The sequence below is a fragment of the Amblyomma mixtum genome, chromosome 10 (assembly GCF_055824585.1).
Source record: "Amblyomma mixtum isolate Tamu chromosome 10, ASM5582458v1, whole genome shotgun sequence".
NCBI lineage: Eukaryota > Metazoa > Arthropoda > Arachnida > Ixodida > Ixodidae > Amblyomma > Amblyomma mixtum.
Genome location: NC_143021.1, coordinates 71,470,126 through 71,487,392, shown reverse-complemented (window position 1 = coordinate 71,487,392; position 17,267 = coordinate 71,470,126). Strand labels below are relative to the sequence as shown.

At 46.1% G+C, this 17,267-nt stretch overlaps 1 protein-coding gene across 2 annotated transcripts; it reads right to left on the bottom strand.

The window, feature by feature from the left end:
• Positions 1-3,254: 3,254 nt before the first annotated feature.
• LOC149326095 (uncharacterized) lies at positions 3,255-10,657 on the bottom strand. 2 transcript variants are annotated; one of them, XR_016285931.1, is made up of 6 exons: positions 10,480-10,657; positions 10,355-10,396; positions 8,145-8,231; positions 6,194-6,441; positions 3,869-4,028; positions 3,255-3,316 (listed from the first exon to the last, which is right to left on the bottom strand). XR_016285931.1 is itself a non-coding variant. In XM_089562410.1 (5 exons), exons 1-4 carry the CDS (start codon positions 10,586-10,588, stop codon positions 6,242-6,244), a joined length of 438 nt encoding a protein of 145 aa, XP_089418536.1. In that variant the 5' UTR covers positions 10,589-10,657; the 3' UTR covers positions 3,613-4,028; positions 6,194-6,241. The 2 variants fall into 2 exon arrangements, 1 of the variants encoding a protein (XP_089418536.1); XM_089562410.1 differs by lacking the exon at positions 3,255-3,316 and having other exon boundaries at positions 3,613-4,028.
• Positions 10,658-17,267: the final 6,610 nt, after the last annotated feature.

The following is a 17,267-nucleotide window of genomic DNA, read 5'->3' as shown; positions in this document are numbered from 1 at the left end:
CAGCTCAAGAACTAAGGCATGCCGCCGCCGAAGCCGCCCGCTGCCTTAAAGAAAAAGAAAACTAAATGCCAGCGTTCGGAAAGCGCGCCACTGACACCGACCAAACACAGTCCGTGCTCCCGGCTTCCCGCGCGCCGCCCAGAAGCGGCGCCGTTTCCCTCACGGTGAATACGCGGAGTCGGCGCACACACGCACAAGCAAAAGAAAAAGGAGCGCTCCCCCGAAAAGCGGTGCGGGTGCAAGTGCCGTTTAGGGTTTCTCGCGGCGGGGATCCTTCAAAGGGACCGAGACGAGACTGCCGGCGCGCCGTAACTCACGTAACGCGTACCCGGCTGGCTCTTCGGCGCGGGCGCTCGTCGGCGCGACCGTGTCAACCGCGTCGACTAACAGCTTGCAGGCCGGCGGGAACACAAATATTTCGGCTGTGCGTGGCGGTCTTAAGCTCAGTGGCTCTACAACTTCCCCCTCAAGAGGATATCTGGGCTATTAGCACAGACTAGCCGAAAATAAGACAAATGAGACACTGAGTTCATGCAGCAGCAACAAACAAACAAAAAAAAACATACCCACGCACACACAAATACGCTGGAGTGCGGACATTTTTTTTTTCACATTTTCCCTGCACATTGTCGCCCATTTCAGTCCCCCAGCCTGAGTAGGAGTGGGGTTGTTGTCACGGCACCCGCGCGCACACAAAACACAAAAAAGAAGCACATTCACACCGGCTTGCGGGAACATTCACGTTCGCCGGAGGGCTCAGGCTCTCTCCGCTCCCTCCCATGTTACTTCGGGGAGGCGAGACGAAGCGTCTGCGTTCGCATTGTTGGCCCCTTTCCGGTGGGTGATCGCTACTTTGTAGCGCTGCAGTGCGAGAGACCACATCGTCAGCTTTGCCCCATGCGGCGGGCACGCGGTCAAATAAGGCAGAGGGTTATAGTCGGAGACGACATTGATTTCCGCCTCAAATACCCAGTAGTCAAATTTCTTCAGCGCCCAGATAACGGCGAAAGCTTCGTGCTCAATTGTCGGCCTCCTTGACTGTGTCGGAGTAAAACGGCGGCCGGCGAAAGCAATCGGCCTCTCCCGACCACCATCGTCCATTTGTGACAGACAGGCGCCAGCTGCGATCTCAGATGCATCTGTTAACAGCCAATAAGGCTTGTTAAGATCCGGAGTGCTCTGCATAGTCGCCCGACAGAGTGACATTTTCCGTTGTTTGAACGCCCCTTGGGCTTCGCCTGACCGAGGGATTGGGTTTGGTACTCTACAACATGTTTTAGAGTGCAGCTTCACTTCTAACTCCAGGCCAGGCCGATAAAAGCTGTATTTTATCCTCGCCTTCTTTTTCTTGGGCCCGAGATGGCCTCCCCACGGGGACTCATGTGCCAGCAGCAGTACCTCCTGACGTCTTTCGCGGGGCAACACCAACTGCCTAACCTTGGCACCAGCGATCGTGTCCCAGTGGTACAGCAGTCCCTCCGATGTAAACATACCCCCCTTTCCGGTTTTCGCGTCAGACCACGCCTGTCGGAGACTTCCGTCGCTCACCTGCGCTGCACGAAATTTTTCCCGCTGGCTAAGAGTTTCCGGTGCATCCGCCATTTCCTCACCCTGCAATTCGGTCGGCAGGGCTTCTGCACTTGTTTCAAGTACAGTCGCCTCGGATACTGTTTCGCTTCCTGCACCAAACTCACTATCCGGCTGGCCAATATTCGCGTCAGATTTAGGCATCTCTGCCGCGACTGCTACTGCTTCCTTCTCGATGGCCTGTGATATCAGGTCCCAGTCTTCTGTAGAAAGAAGACAGTCCACCCCTTCGGCGAGCTTATTGGTCAGTGCACACCTAATCTGCGCTTTTTGCGGCTCTAACAGCAACGCGGATGATCGCAAACCGACGGGGAGACGTACTAATTTTGCCTCGATTGCGTTACCGAAGGCTGCCACTAACCTAATGGTGCCCGATGTTTCACGATACGCGTTCGGCACGAGGTCCTCCCTCACAACGGTGACCTCGCTGCCGGAATCCAGTATGGCCCCAAGCAGCACACCAACAATGGACCGACGCTGGCATAATGCTGGTCAAAACCGGCTCGAAAGTCGTACCGACGTCGGCATTGGGGCAAAAAGTTACTTTTTCCAACCTTGGCCTGATGTTCGGACCAACACTGAACCGACATTCATGCCACTATCAGACCACTGTTCAGCCGCTCTACCAACATTGAACCGACAATCATGCCACTCTCAGACCACTGTTCAGCCGCTCTACCAACACTGAACCGACATTCACGCCGCTATTGTACCCACTTTCAGCCACTCTACCAACACTGAACCGACATTCATGCCACTATCAGACCACTGTTCAGCCGCTCTACCAACACTGAACCGACATTCATGCCGCTATTGTACCCACTTTCAGCCGCTCTACCAACACCGGCTTGACATACCACAATTAGGCCACTGTTCAGCCTTTCTGCTAACGCTTGCCCGAAGTTTATGCCATTGCATTTCCAGTTCAGCGAATATTCACATTCCAGTTAATGTTCGCATTGGGAAAGTGTCGTGTCCGGTCGCTGTGTTGAATGCAGCGAAAGACGCACACGGTACTTTAAGACTTCGTTTATTTAAAGCCGATGAGGGTGCGACCAGCGTCGACCGAGGCAGGAGCCGAACTGGCCGCCCGAAGAAAGGAGGGAGCGGAGAAGCGTCCACGGGAGGGAGTGGCTTCCCAAAACAGGAGGAGGATGCGGGGGCGCACCATGGGGGGGCATCTGGCGACAGCGTGCGACGAAGGGCAAGTGGTCGTTAGGAGGAGGATGCGAGTGGTCGTTAGGAGGAGGATGCGGGGGCGCACACACACAAAAGCAATAAGGGGACACAACAGAAAGCCATGGGTTTTGGCATTGCAAAGCTGCAATCGTCTCTTCTATACACATGCACAACAAAATGAGGCAACGAAAGAATCCAACTGAGAAACAATTTATTAAATAATTAGGCACCGTGGCTGGGGACGCGCGGTTGCGCGAGTCCTGCGAGGCAGCGAGGGCCGCGCAGGAGGCGGGACCTTGGGAAGGAGCCAGGGCCACGCGGGAGGAGGATTTCTGGGAGGTGGGGGCCGCTTGGGGAAGGGAGGGCACTGTGCTGGGGGCTGAAGCACAGGGGCTCGCAGTGGTTGCCAGGCCGGCAGCGGTACTTGGCAGAAACGCTTCGGCAAAACGCCTTTTGCGTCCGCCGCCACGGTCCACCGAACCTGGCAACCACTTCCTAATAAACCCCTGCGCTTCCACCACATCCGCCCCCGTCTTCTAACAGATGGCATCTGCATAAGATAAGCGTTCATTTTAGGCCAGCAGAAAAAGTTTGCTCGTTAACAGAAATCAAGATTATTTCAGCAACAGAGAAAACAGAAAATGCCACAAGTACATGTTAACTCAAAGTGCGTGCCAAAATGAAAGGACTACAGTATCCAAATACAACTTGAGGAGAAAATCCACCTGAAAGCTCTTCTAACCAACTGTATAAAGCTGCTGCGACATCACGGTCGACCACTTTGCACTACTAACATATGGGAGCACAAATGGCTGGCAGATACAAGGCACGGCTACGATCCATGACAAGAGAGGGATGTGACTGATGGGAGGGCTTTCTTTGAAAGGCATCTGCTGACTCATATATCTTCAGATGCACATGGAAGAAAACTGCAGATGACTACCCCCATAAAAACAGTAACAAAATATTCACCTGTAATGAAAAAGAAAACTGGTAAAGTATCAACTGAAAAGAAGAAAAGAAAACAAAGCGCAGCAGAACCTAGTGCATGTTCTTCCACTCATCTTTTAAAATTCATTTAAAAGCTACTGCAACAACATACCTGTTGCCACCTTGCATAACTTCAGGGCAATAAATGACCACTTGCCCTTGCGGCCATGGAGGCTGTACATCCTCTGTACAGCCACCCCCATGATGGCGGTCATTATGTTGGAGCACACCTCCCTCAGGCCCTTGCCCCCCAGGCGGACCAGCTGCTTTCGCTGAAAAGAAACACCACAGGTGCACAAGCTATTAGGCACAAACATCAATTATAATTTCATTTAGTTTAGCAGAATCGAATAGCTAAGACAATTGTGTGACTACCTGTCAACAGCCCATGCGAGTACCTACAATCATAATGCATAATTTCTGTATGATACAATAGCTTGACTAGTTGCTACCAGCATTGCTACCAGCAGGTGCTACCAGCATGGACATTCTTTTTTTCCCAGTTTACTAAGAGCAGGGAAACTTTAGCGATTAAGCAAAGGTGGCCAACTCCTACCCATTATGCTTTGCATCTTGGACATTATTATATTATAACTATAATGCTTTTTGCAGATATCTATGTGCTGGATGTGTTTTCTCTGCACAGCCGTTACGCTAAAATTGATTTGGTTTGTAGAACTTAAAGTTCCAAAGTGACTCAGGCTATGATGAGGGACACCATAGTGGAGGGCTCCGGAAGTTTCGACCACGTGTGGTCTTTAACATGCGCCACTGACATCACACTGCACACGGGCGCCTTGCTTTTCGCCTCCATGGAAAACTGGCCATCACGGCTGGGTTTGAACCTGAGTCTTTGGGTTCAGCAGTCGAGTGCCCTAACCACTGAGCCACCATGGCGGGGCTCACTACCCTGAAATTGAGCAGTCTAATTAATGCTATACAAAGGGCGCTTATTTAAATCCCCAAGCACCTGAGTAAAGCTGCGTGCTTAGCAACCACATTTAATTAAACGATGTTGCTTGTTTTTGGCAGCAGATTAAGTAATGAAATGTGCATAATGTGAGCAAAAGACAGGGAAGAGGTGGGTTAAAGCTGCCCCATTATTTGGGAAACCTAGCCGAAGTTAAAGACGCGCTGAGAGTGGACCAACTTCCAGCTGTGTTCACAGCAGTTCATGCAACAGTATATTAACCGAAAGCACAGCTTCCTGTAAAACAGACCTTACAACATCCTTAATGTTAGCTACAAAGTCCACTGCTGAACTAAATTAAAACAGCACAACAATAAATGACAAATGTAAGGAAAATGAGGGGCTCGTTGAGGGGACGTCATGAGTAATTACTCCCTTATTATGAGGGGCTCGTTATGAGACACATACGAAGAAAGGCAGCCACAGGCAACAAAAGCATAGGGGATTTTTTTTTGCTGTTGATCGATGTAAAACAATAATGTAATCACAGAAATATTTGACTGAGAAAAAAAATTTGTTGGAACCAAGTCTGTTATGCAACGACCGGCCACCGGCAGAGCTCTGGAAAACTACATCGAATGACATTGAGTGACACCATCTGAGAGCAACTGCCCCAAAAAAGCCTGTGACTGCACCGCCAAATACCAAGCTACTACAAGATGTGACAGGTGCAATGCTTCGCACAGAACCAGCATCAGTAGCTTGGTTTGCTGTTTAGCGCTCCTTCTCGCCTAAACGCTCTGATGCGACAGCAGTCTCGCAGGTGGCATTTTCTTTGTATTGCGTGGCTGAAACATGATGTGAAAAACTGGCACTTGCCGTAAGCAATATTGCGAGCGCCACATATTCAGCACTGCTACTGAGCCCAACAAATTGATAGGAGCCAAAGAGCAGATAAAGAGAGTCCCCTAACAGCTGTCCCGACACGTGATGCAGTTTTTGCAAGCTCTGCTACCGGCTGGGCATTGCGTACCACTTTTGCTTCCAACAGTAAATCTCACCACACAAGGAATCGACAGGGCGTTCCAGTGAACACTCTCAAAAATTCCTAAAGAAGCGCAAGTTCGATATGGGAAAACAATTTTTTTTTTTTGGAGGAACGATCTCTCAGCAGTGGTGGACATAATTTACTGCATAACTGTGCGTGTGTACCTGCAAATATTTCTTCTATTTTGAACTCCCTATTCTTAGGAATTCCTGAAAATGTTCACTGAAACAGCCAGTGTGTATATCAGCAAGCAACTTTCATGAACAAGACATTTACATTAACAAAACACACTGTGACAGCACACTCCAGCACAACAGTAGGAATTATATCTATGAAGAGCATGTTATTCACAGAGCACGGCATGCAAATACTCTTGGAGCTCAAGATTTCTTCACAAACCTCGGAATTACATTATGCATGCAATTCGTTAGTAGGCATTCATTTTTTCCAGACACGAATTATCAGAAACATTAAATCACCAGTCCAGCGGCCACGCTGTCGTCCTGGACGGCAGCTTCCACAGTGTCCTACTCCTCGGGGGAGAATGCGGGCAGTGAAAGGGTGGGAGGCGGTGGCGAGGGGGACACTGGCCGAGTCCTCTGCTCCAGCTGCCGGTCCGACCGCAGCAGCGCGTGATCCTCCAGCCTTTGTAACCGCTGCATTAAGTCGCGCTGCTGCTGTCGGACCTCCAGCACCAGGCACATCAGCTTCAGCAGGGTAGCTGAAACTGAAGCAATCAACAATTTCAGTGAGAGCAGGGTTAACCTGGGCGCAATAATATCATTTGCGCACTGAGGTACAATAAAGAACAGTATGAGGCTAACAGTAGGCAGCAACACACTCTGTACTATGCTCCTAAACTTCCACCAGTTTTTATCCTCCAGGACACTTCTAATTCATGTTCTATTCCTTGCTAGCCTAATTTAAATGCCATAAATGTCACCATGCACTGACAAACACCTAGGTGAAATGGAGCTGCTCTATGTGTGATAGCTAGCACAGAACCTGCAGCCTTGTTGTGTAAAGGACTTCTCAGTCTATGAGCTTCGCCAATTTTTACATTGCTTCATGGGCATTTCCACTGCTATTGCACCATGGCAGAGATGGCAGCAGTTAGTCGCAAATGGATTCTTCCAGTGTCATGAGAAGCATGTGCTAATAGAAGCGAGAAAGCAGAGCAGGCCTGTGCCCTTAATATAGCATTGCACCATTTGGAAAGTATTGCTCACGGCAAAACCCACATTGGCCAAAATGCTGGAGGTAGACATCTGTTCTAACTGCAAGTGTCGGCAGGGATCAATGCATTAAAACTGCAACAAAGATAGCCCTTATGGAATTATAGCCCTTAGCTGACAGGCGAAATGCAACACAGAGGTGGACCAAATGTTTCTTGCTAGGCACAGGAGGTGCCAAACCGTTGAGACATAAAACAAGGTCACATTTATCTCTTACCACGCATCCATTTTGCTGCAGGCAAGACAAGACTAGGAGCCAGCTGATGTGCTCCACAAGGCAGTTAGGCTGTTCAGTTCTTTCCTAAGCAAGAGGTCCTCCTTCAGAGCATGCCACTATTATTGGCTGCTTATCTCCTTCAGCACCCTTTATGGGAGCTTTGTGATAGCGCAATTAATTTTTTTTCAGCACATTTCGCTGCATCCAAGGCACTGCATTGACTTCCAACCAGTAAACTTTTAAAATACTTTGAAAGACAATGAAAAATTACAATATGGGCCTTGCTGACCAACCGCGACCAAGCGACCAAATTATGCTGGTAAGGAAACAAATGCACAGAACATGGGACTACTGTGTAGAGTGCAATTCGTAGGAGTGGCTTCCTGGTGGTGATGTAGGCCGAGAGAGGCAACAGAAATGCCAGGATCCAAAAGAACCCAACAAAAGCACAACATACAGCTCTTGGGAAGGGCACACAACAACCACTCCACTATGAATCACAAGAGGAGAAAGCAATGGAAGTACTAGGTTGTAAATTCCAGTACCACTTCAGTTCAATACAATCGTTTTTGAGAAATACATGTGATGATTTTCAGAGTGACCCCTTTCAAAGCACATAGTTTGAAACTAGAAATGTGCTCCTAGCACCGTTTCAAGAGCCACTGAGGAGAACTCCGTGCAAATATCTTCCTGAATAAGTATATTCTCTAGGTCTTTCTGGGCCTGTTGACTGCTGCTCGGCAGCAGCAGGTACAATGAGAAATTTAAAATTTGCTCTGTTTTTCTTTAAGGCAAAGCAGATCTAGCTTCTATATTTTGTTGTGACACTTGATACTAGACAAAATAGGAGTGTAATTAAAAGAAAGGAACACAGTGAAAAGACGGGACAAGCAGCATTTGTTCTGTCCTCTCACTGTGTCCCCATGTTTGGCTTGCATTTCTCTTTTTGCACAAAAGTAAACTAAGTGAAAATCTCACCATCAACAGTCCCAGCTGTCGACCCCTCCAGCTTGCTGGGTGGCGCACTGTTTTCGTTCACGCTCTCCCCAGCGTGATTCAGTGGGGCTGGAGATGAACATGCGTCATTGATGGCAATCCAGGAAGTACAGAACACACTACTGTGTACAACCACAATGTCACATTTCTATCCTAATTGAATGCAGAAATGCTACTTCAGGATATTTTTGGAGAAGGGACAGAACAGTTGCATGGCCAGGCTCTTTTGCATACAGGTGATCTTTTTACAACACAATAGACACAAAATTACGAAGTTCAGAAACAAATTCCTGGTTATATAGAGATGCCCCCCAGGCAATAGTAACACTTCCTTTGGCCGAAAAGATATTTTAATTTGGTTTCAATCACAGGCTGTACAAAGACTTCATAATTCAAAACCCATCAAAACCGACACCTCCATGACAAGTAGTTGACGTGACAAACAATGTCACATCATGCAGATACCTATGACACATAAAAGAACGTTGTGATCCGACTGCGGCGGCGCGTTTCGATGGAGGCGAAACGCAAGAGGTGCCCGTGTGCTGTGCGATGTCAGTGCACGTTAAAGATCCCCAGTCGGCTGAAATTATCCCAGGGCGCTACGGCACCTCCTTCTTCCTTTCTTCTCACACTCCCTCCTTTATCCCTTCTCTTATGAATGTCCACCGAAATGCGAGAGAATTACTGCATCACTTTCTTTCCTGAAAAATCAGTTTTCAATTTTTTAAATATGTGTCTATAGTACTTCAATAATTACATTTCTCATGCACCAGCATGGTGCATTGGTACCGTATTTTCCGGTGTATAAGACGCGGCTTTTTTTCAAAAATCTTGCTGGTGCGTCCTATACAAGGGTGCGTCTTATATGCGAATTTTTCGTTTTTTTTAGAGAGTTCAGAAATTACTCAGGTTCATGTTCAAGCCTTTTTTACCGAAAAAATATCACTAGCAATGAAGCGGTTGTAACACGGTTAATACTTCAATACGGGGACCACCTTGCGCAACTTTTTTTAGGTGAACTTTATCATGAAACGACGGGGATGACGACTTCCGGGATCACAAACACACCACCGTTTCGGAGGCCCCAAGCAAAAGTAATGTGAAATGCCAAAAGATGACGACAATCACGCTTCTCGCCATTGTCAAGACAAGCCAGGACAAGCCGGCGTTCTTTTTTCAGCCACCCTTTGCCACTTTGTTTGCTCCATGTACGTAGTGCGAAGAGAATATTTCAGTCGCGTTGCCACCAGAAATGGGCGAACTTTTTGATAGCGCGTCCGAAGGTGAAGACTTCCAAGGTTTTAAGTAGAAATAAAATGTTCTTATGGACATGTGGGAGAGTTTTTTCGTTTTTCTTTCTTTTTTTCCAAAACGTGGGCAGGAATGGCGTGAGTGTTGCCTTTTTCGACCACTTAGCGTTGCTTAAGAATTTCTCACAAGTACGGTGAATTTCCTGATGGTCGCGCAAGCGTGTTTAATTGATCCTCACTAGCCCAACTGGGAAAACTGGGGTGCGTCTTATATAAGGGTGCGTCTTATATAGCAACTTTTTCAATTACAGCCTGCATATATGGCGGGTGCGTCTTATACACTGGAAAATACGGTACATTTAAGGACACAAAAGAAACTGTCATGGCGAAACCAAAAACAGAGAGCGGAATATATGTCATGTGAATAGAAACCTGTTCGCAGTACTGTTAACGTGGGTAAGAGAGTTTGCCACGAAATGGTTACTGGCAGATTCACTGCTGATCTGAGAGCATGGCAAATGTAAAAAGCTGATGCCAAGTCTGAGCACGTTCCATTTCTCTGCAAGTGCAATTAGCTACGGTGGAGTTTTTTTCCCAGATTTTGCAAGCATACTGCCATAAATCCCCAATCAAAACTAACACAATGTCGACCTTACATTAAATAGAAATGAGAAATGGTGTTTTAGTTTTAAGGCGGTTAACATCCAAAGGCGACTCAGGCTATGAGGGACGCCGTAGTGAAGGGCTCCGGAAATTTCGACCACCTGGGGTTCTTCAACGTGCACTGACATCGCACAGCACACGGGCCTCTAGAATTTCGCCTCCATCAAAATTCGACCGCCTTGGCCGGGATCGAACCCGCGTCTTTCGGGTCAGCAGCCGAGCGCCGTAACCACTGAGCCACCGCGGCGGCTTAACAAATGAGAATTCATGTCTTACGTGGTGACGGCAGCTGTACAACATCGTTGTGGCCCTCATTTCCTAAAAAAGAATTGCACATGAACGTCTTGTTGAGTATGCAAAATAATTTCTCATCAATAAAGAAATATGAGAATTTCAATTACCAGAAACTGCCGAGCTTTCTAGGGCTGAAGTGAACTCGTAGCGCCGCACCTTTTTTTCGGCGCTCTTGTAGGATCCTGCAAACATTCTCAATATCTCGACAAAAACCATGTCATCTCCAAGCAACAGTACGGATTTCAAAAAAACAAAACAACTGAGGCCGCCTTACTGCAAATCAAAGAAAAGCTAATTGAAAACATAGAAAATAAACTGCTAACAGTTGGCATATTCCTTGATATGAGGAAAGCGTTTGACTCGGTTAACCATAAGATATTGCTTGAAAAAATGCAGTGTTATGGAATACGCGGCGTTCCTTTAACCTTATTTGCTAGCTACCTTGACAACCGATCTCAAACAACTATCATTAACGGTATTTCATCTGGGATCGGTCAGATTGTGTCTGGTGTGCCACAGGGCTCCGTTCTAGGACCAACGTTGTTCTTATTATATATTAATGATATCGTCAACCTTCATCCAGCAGACAACATTATAATCTATGCAGACGATACTAACGTATTTTTTTCAGTGCAAGATAGTAATATTTTGCAAGCAGCCTCCAATAGTTGGTTATCCCAATTGTCTGTTTGGTTAAAATCAAATAGGTTAGAACTTAATGTCAGGAAAACAAAGTACATACTGTTTAGAGCCAAAAATAAGGAAGTTCCGAACAACTTCCAAATTCACTTCGAGCAAGCTGCTATAACTCGTGTCAGCTCTACAATGTTCCTTGGAGTCATTTTTGAAGAACATTTGCTCTGGACAGACCGTGTAAACTACGTTTGCACTAAAATGGCTCGCTCTGTTGGTATCCTAAATAAATTTCGCACAATACTGCCTCGAAAATTCAAACTACAAATTTATTTCTCTCTAGTCTTTTCGCATGCACAATATTGTTTGTTGATCTGGGGAACGACTACCTCAACCAATTTTGTGAAAGTGCTTACTTTACAAAAAAGAGCTGTACGAGCGATTGATAACTTACATTACAGTGAGAGCACGGGTCCTTCCTTCCTCAACCATAGACTGCTAACCATCACGGCCGCTTACCACAAGAAGCTTGCTGTTTATATCAGAAACCTTATGAAAGGAAACTGGCAGACTTTCGAGAGCACATATTTAATTGCCCAAACAGCATACAGTCTTAGGCACCCTCAATACCATGCACCAAAATCTCGTACAAACTATGGGTTCCAAAAACTAACTCACATAATTCCTCATAATTAAACACGTATCCATACTTAACAGAATTGTCACTACAAAATATGTCCGAGGGCTGCTTTGCTGACTTGATGCCCGTTCAGCTGCCTGTATAGCAACACTCAGGCCAACAGACTATCAGTTTGAAAGCCTGTGAAACACTCATGTGGCAGAGGCATTGTTTTATTTACAATTAAAAGTGTGATTCTGGTTTCTAGGATTTAACAGCTTTAAGCTATGAAGAATGACGTAGCGGAAGACTCCAGATTAATTTAGACCACATGGGGTTGTTTAACATGCACTGATATTACAGAGCACAAGCGCATTCTGCACTGCTCCATTTCACCACAGACAGGATGTAACCTGGGCCCTCGGCTCAGCAGCATGGACCACTCAGCCACTGCGACAGGCTAACAATTCAAACTGAACTAAATGTAAACAGCTGGATGAGTTGGTTCTGAATTTGCATTATGAAACACTGTCTCAGTGCACAACAAACATGGATGAGGAAAGAGCACACAACGCAAAGCATCAATTGATGTCTGGCATTTGCATTGTGTGCTCTTCCCTTGTCTGTGCTTTTTGTGTGCCAAAAAATGTTTCATAATGCAAAAAAAAATTACCATACTAAACCTTTCTGTACTAAATATTATTAAGCATACTGAGTGCAGCACTAATTCTGGGAACTACAGGTCTTCAAAAACAAGGCACTAATGAGTTTCAGAAGTAGTTCATCAGCTTACAAGTGCAATAGCTAACAGTTCATTCTGCTCCTCTTTTTGACTGGCTAAGCGGTGGCTATCAACATGACTTCTTAGTCGTAATTTAGCCATGCAGAGGTGCAGACTCACAGAATCTAGCAAAGAGGCCTTTACAATCGCTGATGAAGCTACCATCAATATGTCTGCAATAAGACTACTTATGGCAAGTGGTAACGACGACCACTGGGCAACGCATCCACTCCCCTCCGAGAGCTGGCTCGGCCTCAGCTTTTGCGAGCCGCGTCACCTCCGAGCTCCTGGCCACAGGCCAGTAGCACTCTTCTTTTGTCTCTGTGAGCCATCCGACAGGAATGACTGCAAGGCAGTCGTCCTCAAGAGGAAACTTCACCACAGCGAATGGTTTTGACATGCTGCACAGAGGAAACATGACAAAATATTAATGGGGAAACAAGGATTTTTACCAGACACTGTCTGTGCCATACTCTACTGGCACTTGCCTGTTTGGGTGCCGAAAACTTCACACTACCATGACAACTGACAGGTACTCTTACAACCATCTCGTTCTACTTCGCAACGCACTTCTGAACTTTCATGAGTTGAGAGTTACAAGTGTCACGAGCGCCTGCAATTTGGGACTAATTTAAACAATATTTCTGTGCCTGCTGTCATGTGAACCAAATAACAGCCAGCAATAGTGGCGTGCAACTTCACTGCATTGAACATCAAACTGAGTGCAGTCTACCAGGAGCATAGTGATGAAAAAAGAAACCAGTAAAACGCAAGATTGACCAAAGGAGGAAGAGAGAAAACAAGCGCGTTCAATTAGCGAGCTCGAAACTAGCACTCGCTATATGTAGAGTCACACTGATCTAGACTTTGTAATACAAGGCTCTGAGTAGCGGGAAGGGACACACATAAATAAAAAGTACTCTCATTTTTTTTCTGTAACCGATCACTGGCAGGAGCAGCATTACTTCTGGCAGTACAGAAGAACTGTGTTCATTCATCCTGTTCTTGTCACATTTCTCTAATCGCACGGAGACTCGCAACGCAACAATGTCAACACTGCCATGGAAGCATTTGTCAATCAAGCACAAGGCATGCAGGCTGCGACTCTATGACGTCTGACATGCATGCCTGAACCAAGCGATTAGCCTCACAAAAGCAAAAATTGGCGATGAAAAACACTCAACTGCATCGCACGTGGCAACTGGTTGGTCATGTGGGGCGCCGCAGAGAACGGCTCCGGAAATTTCGACCACCTGGGGTTCTTTAGAGTGCACCGATATCGCGCACAGTACACGGGCCTCTAGAATTTCGCCTCCATCGAAATTCGACCGCCGCAGCCGGGATCGAACCCGCGTATTTCGAGTCAGCAGCCGAGCGCCGTAACCACGTGACGACTGTCATTGCGATCATGATCATAATATCTATACACGTACATAAATGTACGATGTGCCGTGAGAAACAAACCCTCTCAGAAGCAATGCGCCAACAAGATTTGCCGGGATAGTGCGTTCACACTGATGAAGGAACACACAAACACACACGACATTTAGAAGCGCTTCCCTTCGTGTACGTGTGTGTTACTTCATATTACCCCAACCCTTACACGCAGTTACACCTTGCAATGCGCCGCTGAGTTAATCAAAAGACAACTGCTGACAGATGCCTACAGACAAGTTAGATAAAGGGGCGACACACGAGGCGTGCTCATTGTCCTCACTCTTGACAAGTTCACAAGTAAATATTAGCTGACAACTAACATGAAAGGGAAAAAAGGACAGAATGTATACTTACGCAAGCAGTGCCTCCTGGTTCCCCTCGGTGACTCACGCGTGCCGCCACCAAACTTCAAAAAGCTTGAAGAAATAAAAATTCACAAGCGCGCGCTTTGCTGCCAAACGTCCAAACGAAATGACCACAAGCTATGGATTGGGATTGGCTTGGAACGCACGTGGGAGCGAGAGCGGATGCCTACGTTTATGCGTAAAGCGGTGGATAAATGCACGTTTAGTTTCGGAAAATTTCTTTGAAGCTTAGTGTTGACAACACCGCCAAGAATAATTTTTATCAATTTTTTTACACTTCAATTTATTAATGAGCAAAACATCTTATTTTACGCGACAGCTAAGATGGAATGGCATGGCTACTTTTGACTACTTTCAGCTCAAGTTTTGGCTCCTTTTAAAATGTTCCCAACGGCAACCCTGCCCGCGAGTCATGCCGCGAGTGCTCGCGCTTGTTTTTCTTTTGTGGTGTGGAGGTGTTGGTCGTACTGCCTGTCTGCTGTCCCTTTGTGCGGCTGTTGCGGTCCTCGTCTTTCACCGCAAAGCTTCTGCATTTCGCCATGAATGCAAAGCAACGCAAGTACCGTATCGTTGAAAAAGAATACCGTGAGATCTTGCAAGATCTCGGTATTTCACAACGGCCGGTCGCATCTACGTCTTCAAGCTTTGATCAAGGCGGCAGGAAACGATCGCACTCCGAAACATCAGTCGACGTACGCACCCCCCAACTCTTGCTACCGTCCGAAGCAACCACGCGACGCAGAAGCGAAGTGCGCGCTGAAGACGCGTGATTGAAATCTATGACCGTAATCAATATGAAGACGATTAACCGATAGCGATTAATACGTCCCTATCGAAAAATCTCGTATATATGTGTCATATGTGTCTGGTTCATACGAGATTATGGAATATCTCGTATGATTATGGAATATCTCGTATGTGTCATATGACACATATGACACATATGTGTCATATGTGACATATGACACATATGACACATATGTGTCATATGTGTCTGGTTTACAATTTTTGGGAAAGGAAAGGGAAGGGCTGGGGTGGAATTATAAGGCAATTAACAATAAAATAGCTTCCATTGGAGTTAGTAAACTAAAGAAAGTAAAAAAAAATTCGGACGCGAAAAAAAAACTACGCGCTGTTCCGGATTCGAACCACCGACATAGAACCTACAGCTCACTACACTACCCACTACACCACTGCTGGGATGGCAGAAACTGCTTTACATTTCGATGACAACACTTATGCTATGCTTCCCACTACTTTAGAATTGGACGGTTAGGTGCGAGGACAAATGTTTATTTTTAAGGTATAAGGAGCTGAACTACAGCCGATTGCACTTCCACTGATATTGTGGATCTTGATGTGCTCTGTGATAAGCACTGAAAGATCTGATATTTGTATGTATTTTAATTTTCACAGCGCCTGCACCATTGATCGTAGTACTCTCATTGCGCACATATTGTTAACTACAGTCGGAGCTCTTGCATGAAAATACCTGGCGTTATTAGCTCAACTAAGCCCAGAAGGCAACATTTGCCTTCTGGCTGAACGTTTGTCCAAGCACATTGGAAACGCCTAACGTCATACTGTTTGGATAGGCGCAGTTTACAACAGAAGGGCACAAGCAGTAAATCAAGGAGAAAAATATTTGAAACAGGCCAAGAGTTTTTTTTATGCGTTGGTTGGGCACTTGTTAATCGCTTGTTCATCCCTTCTTTTCCGCGTGTTTCAAACAGCAAGGCCCACTCTATGAGAGGCACTCATCAGCGGCTATGTGTTTCGCACGAGATTGATGTAAGCTGATACGGTGCATATCGGAGCTCTTGTGTACGCACGAGTGTCGCGTGTCAGTTAAGGTATGCCACATATGTAATCCATACAAGTCACCTTTCCGTAGCGCGTGAACTACTATATATGCAGCAGATGTGTTCATCTGTGACATTTGTGACGCGTATGAGCTCGTACGCAGCCTATACGCGTTCATACGAGACACATTAATTTGTGACACACATGAACTCGTATGAAGTATGTGTGCTGATACGAGGCGCATTTGTCGACACATATGGCTCATATGGTGCCCATATGAGTCAAACGAGGCACATATGAACTCGTATGAAGCCTATATGTGTTCATATGAGGCACATATACTGACACATATAACTCATATGGGCTGCATACGAGGCAAAGGAAGAGAACGAGTACCGTGGAGGCGCAATGCCTTCGCATTCTTCCAATTCGAGTTCCCGCAGACGATGTAACGTTTTTTTTCTTAAGCTATATGTATCTCTTATATAAGCGCTGTCCTATCATGGAGCAAACGCACGTTACTGTTTGCCCATTCCTGCTTTAATGGAGTGCTCGACACGTTGCGCCATGCATATATGTTTGGTGCTGTTCTGCAGGTATACCGCATTAACTGCGACGCCCAAGCACATCAAGGTACAGCGTATTTAACGTTAGAGTCGAGAAGTTATTTTTATAAAATGCTATTTATAGTTTTTGAAATTTAGGCCTGAAAATCGGTGCTGCATGTATGTTTCTCCGACTCGCATTCTTTCATTGCACGACTGGACTTTTTACATTTACACAGAACGAAGACACCAACCTTAAAGGGGGAAATAATCGCATGCATGCATGCAACTTTGCATATTTTAGTTTAAAAAACTGAGATTTAAAAAATCTCACAGGAGGTTATGCGGGTTTTTACGAAGATATCATTATCTACGCCCCGAACTATATATGCTTATAAATAATTAACAATGTGCGAGCTATATATATATATATCGCGTCTATCGCCGCAATTGAGAAAACTAAGAAGTCACAATAGCAACTGCATGATGCTCCATAGCAGTCGGCACTTCAAAGTTGCGTTGCCTATTGCAGGAATTGGCCAGCTTCTAAATATGGCAAAGTCAATGCAGGGGAAACATTCGAGAAAGTGGTCCAATACTGCCAACTTCTAAAAATGGCTGAGCCAAGGCGGGTGAAACGTCCGAGAAATTGGTCCAATACTACCAACTTCTAAAAATGGCTGAGCCAAGGCGGGGAAAACGTCTGAGAAAC